The sequence below is a fragment of the Oratosquilla oratoria genome, chromosome 37 (assembly GCF_046742065.1).
Source record: "Oratosquilla oratoria isolate Oo_2021 chromosome 37, ASM4674206v1, whole genome shotgun sequence".
NCBI classification, from domain to species: domain Eukaryota; kingdom Metazoa; phylum Arthropoda; class Malacostraca; order Stomatopoda; family Squillidae; genus Oratosquilla; species Oratosquilla oratoria.
Genome location: NC_134813.1, coordinates 17,450,803 through 17,455,802, shown reverse-complemented (window position 1 = coordinate 17,455,802; position 5,000 = coordinate 17,450,803). Strand labels below are relative to the sequence as shown.

At 45.8% G+C, this 5,000-nt stretch overlaps 1 protein-coding gene across 1 annotated transcript in view; it reads left to right on the top strand.

Annotated features, from left to right (window-relative positions):
- LOC143019543 (BAR/IMD domain-containing adapter protein 2-like) overlaps positions 1-5,000 on the top strand; it is a 105,151-nt gene that overhangs the window by 78,944 nt on the left and 21,207 nt on the right. Inside the window, exon 6 of the mRNA XM_076175263.1 lies at positions 4,796-4,993. Within this exon, the coding sequence (XP_076031378.1) occupies positions 4,796-4,993 (198 nt within the window). The remainder of the gene's footprint in view (positions 1-4,795; positions 4,994-5,000) is intronic.

Below are 5,000 nucleotides of genomic sequence, written 5' to 3'. Positions count from 1 at the left end.
AGTAATGGTAATAAACTGGACAAATGTAGATTTAAAAAGGAAATAGGCAAGATTTGGTTTACTAATAGCGTGGTTGACGAATGGAATAAACCTAGTATCCATGTAGTAAGCGCTGAAACTATCAGTTGTTTTAAGAAACGATTACACACCTTTATGGATGGGGATGACAGGTGATGATGGATACGGAGCTGCCTAGTGTAGGCCTTATGGTCTCTTGCAGTCTCCTTCATTCTTATGTTCTTATGTTCGTTCTCCCAAGAGCAGCCTCGTCCCACCTCCACCATCCCAATAATCCCTTCTAAGTAAACTCAGACTTGAGATGGCGGCACACTAGGAATTTCTCACTAACATGCTAATTGTTTTTGTTACTTCCTTTGAGTAAAAAAAACTTCGGTTACGAACTTTTCCATTTACAAATTTCCAAATGTCAAATGACTCTTGCGTCATATTACAGTAAAAAGCTGAATGACATCCTTTACGAATGTTAGACACATTGTTGAGATGTTTTACGGAAGTATAGAATATTGAAACTGAAACTGTTTCTACTCAAACGAAGTACCAAAAGCAAGTAGCATGCTAGCCTGGGTTTCCTGTTCTCACTCACGTCAATTTGTCAGAATGTCTGAGCGGGAAGTCTTCAGAGTGTCTTGGAGTGGATGTGGTCGTGAATGTGGTCTGAAAGCAGAGTCTATCAAATCTGTTGAATGCGTCACGGTAGCAAAAGAGTGAATTCCCACCTTCCTGGGTTGGCGGGGGAGGGAGGAAGATGTGAATTCGCTCTACCAAGACGCTTTCAACAAATTTGATAAAAGTTAAATAGCCAGTGTTGTCGAGCTGATGACTGCTTTCAAATTACATTCACAACCACACGCTTGCCCAGCCCCTGACAATAACAAGCTGGCTTTCCCATAAAAGAGAGAGAGAGAGAGAGAGAGAGAGAGAGAAACCCTTATTTTGTCCCACGGAAAAGTCGCGACTCCATTTTTTTAGCAATAACCAGCGCTTCTCTCCTTAGGGGCAATATTGCACTGAAGAGGTGAAATCGTAGAGGTTTTCAAAGAGGGATTAAAAAGTGATAAGCATTCTTTTTTCTTTTTGTAGATTTTAGTCTCCGTTAAAATAGATAAATAAATAAATAAACTTAAAAAATCTTATCCACTGTCAGTCCTCGAGTCTAAAGACTTCAAGGAGCTTAAAAAGAAAGAGGGAGAGAAAGAGAGAGGGGAGGGAGGAGAGAAAAAGAGAGGTTCTCCGGAAGTAAAATGTTGTTGTTAAGGGCTGTAGTTCTCCAGCGCTTCTGTCCTTATAGACGATCTCCGCCCCGACAAGAAAAGACCGAACAAAGAATTCACCCAAAAAAAGTCGAGTACCGCTGGCAAATATTCCCCTTGCCATACTATAATACAAAGACAGGCTTAGACAACTAGTATTCTCTAGAAAGACGAAGAGAGTAGGGTGATCTAATGATTACAAAGGATTACAAAGGCGGAGCATGCCGACAGGAGACCTTTTGATCCATGATTAGGTCGGATGCGAAAAAATGTAATAATGATAAATAAATAGAAAATAAATCAAAATTATAATTATATAAATGATAATAAATAAAATAAATAAACGCATAGGTATAGTTAGATAACAAATGCATACTAGGGCAAAGGTGACGGCTTCGGCCGCAGCTACTCAGCGCCTCCTAGCGTAGTCCTAGATGGATGGACTAAAAGTATCAATGGGAAGGAAGAGACTTCCATAGCCTCCCACTGGAAGAAAAAGATCTATCAATATATCTATATACCAAAGGCTTTTTCCCCCTTGCAAGGGAGGTAGCCAAGTCACTCCCCCATTCCACTTCCACCCAATCCACTCCCATCCACTCCCCTTTGCCTCCTTCTCATCTTAGCTCCTCGTGGATGACGGGCCATACCTGTATCCCGCCGATTGCCCTGGGTCAGAAGTAATGCAGCAAGACACAGCACACCCACAGCAAGATAATTATACAAATGCAGCAAGGCACAACACATCCACAGCAAGATAATTGTACAAATAAGGGGCAAGACGTTTCAGATGTACTTTTGGTCTATACCGAGGCCAGAAATAAGAGGATAAATGAATAAACATATAAATAAGTAACTGGAAAAGTTAATATACAATGGAGCCCATTTGGTCCGTGAGGAAGCAGCGACCAATAAGAGATACATAGAAAATAGATAACTAAATAAAAAGTAATAAAGGAATAGATAGCGAAAAAGACAAAAACTCGACAAAACAAGTTAGGGGAGTCCTGTCAGTCAGGCCGAATACAAGTATAGATTTAAACATACTGAAATGAAATACAATAGAATTAAATAGAATAAAATCATATCCCCATGCACGACTCGGTGACGCGGTTGGTAGAGTCTCCGACCGTCACTACGGCGGTCCGGGTTCGAATCCTGCCCAGGGCTCAAATAATTTCAGTATCTCTGCGCTTTGAGTCGTTACTCCAACTCACATGGGCGGGGAGTTGGGTGTGTGTGTAAGTGTAAGGTCACAGCACTACCCATAGATCGGTCATACGAGCTCTGAGTTCTCTTCTGGGAGGGAAATAGCTGTCGATCACGAGTCCAACACGTGATCCAAAGACCATGGTGAATGCACACCACCCTCGCCGCCCTCCTTAGTGGCAAGGCATCAAACTTTCTTTGACTGAATATATCTGCTCTTCCTCTTCTTTCTCCCCCTCCTCCTACTCCTCCTCCTCCTCCTCTTCAACTGCATTCGTGTACGCCCATAGGCTGTCTTCTATTCCAGGGCCTCTAGTCTTCAGCATCGTAGCAATTTTCGTTTCCCTATGTTTCTATAAATATTAATACGTGCGTGCACACACACGCGCGTGCGCGACTCAACGTCGCAGTGGTAGCGTTCGTAACTGCTATTACAGCGGTTTGAGTTCGGATCCCGCCCACGGCTGAAATAACTTCAGTGTCGCTGCGCTGCGAGTCGTTACTCCAACTCTCGTGGGCGGGGAGTTGTGTGTGTGTGCGTGTAAGGTCACACAGCATTACCCATAGATCGGTCATATATGAACTCTGAGCTCTCATCCGGGAGTGTAATAGCTGTCGATCACGAGTCCAACACGTAATCAAAGACCATGGTGAATCACACACACATACATACACACACACACACACACACACACACACACACACACACACACACACACACACACACACACACACACACACACACACACACACACACACACACACACACACACACACAAACACACATACACACACACACATACACACACACATTTACAACCAAGAACGACTCTTCCAGTCTCCACAGCAAAAGAGGAAACTATTTTTCTCGCCCATAATATTAGACGAGAACAAAACTGACAAGTTCATAATAGCAATCTAAGATACTTACTGATGACCCCCCCTACTCCTCCACTAAACACTCCTCGATGTTTTTTCCTCTCCCTTCTTCCACCACGACCCTTCCACCACGACCCTTCCACCACGACCCTTCCACCACGACCCTTCCACCACGACCCTTCCACCACGACCCCTTAACCACGACCCTTCCACCACGACCCTTCCACAACGACCCTTCCACCACGACCCCTCCACCACGACCCTTCCACCACGATCCTTCCACCACGACCCTTCCACCACGACCCTTCCACCACGACCCTTCCACCACGACCCTTCCACCATGACTCTTCCACCACGACCCTTCCATCACGATCCTTCCACCACGACCCTTCCACCACGACCCTTCCACCACGACCCATCCACCACGACCCTTCCACCACGACCCCTTAACCACGACCCTTCCACAACGACCCTTCCACCACGACCCCTCCACCACGACCCTTCCACCACGACCCTTCCACCACGACCCTTCCACCACGACCCTTCCACCACGACCCTTCCACCACGACCCTTCCACCACGACCCTTCCACCACGACCCTTCCACCACGACCCTTCCACCACGACCCTTCCACCATGACTCTTCCACCACGACCCTTCCACCACGACCCTTCCACAACGACCCTTCCACCACGAGCCCTTCCACGTCCATCCCTGCCTCCCGCGTGTTTAATCCTTTACTCTCCAGTCACTCTCTTTGTGGTCTTCCTCCTCTTTCTGCGGGCCCTGTGGTCTTGTGTCGTTGGCTCACATTGCCAATATTGTTATCATTCATTCTCTTTGCGTGCCCGACCAACCTTCAGAAGAATGTGTTCATCTTGTTCTCAGCTCTCTCTCTCTCTCTCTCTCTCTCTCTCTCTCTCTCTCTCTCTCTCTCTCTCTCTCTCTCACTCTCTCTCTCTCTCTCTCTCTCTCTCTCTCTCTCTCTCTCTCTCTCTCTCTCACACACACACACACACACACACACACACACACACACACACACACACACACACACACACACACACAAACACACACACACACACAAACACACACACACACACACACACACACACACACACACACACACACACACACACACATACATACATACATACATACATACACACACACACATTTATTGTACATATATATGCATATGAAATATACAATTACAAAAAAAATTCTTCTCCAGTTTTTTTTTTCATGATACAAAATTAAAAACATCTGTTTAACAATTTTCTATCTATTCAAGAAAATGACCTAACTGTAAGCTAAATGCTACATAAGAAACACCACACACACTCGACAAAGAAAGATGAAATTGACGTGAGAACTGTACCGTGGTTCAAAATTGTTGCTCGCGATCCTTTTTGTTAACACTTCTTCCATCCCTCAGGCTATCACTCAAGAACGCAGACGCTACGGCTTCGTCCTCGAGCGTCAGTGTTCCTTGGCCAAGCACTACCTGGCCTTCCACTCCAAGGGCAACTCCCTCCTGCAACACCACGTAGACGTCTGGCAGGACACAGCCAAGTCCCGCGAGGAACTCCCAGACCGCATCCAAGGACTCTTCCCACCCCGATCTAGGGCCAGGGTAGGTT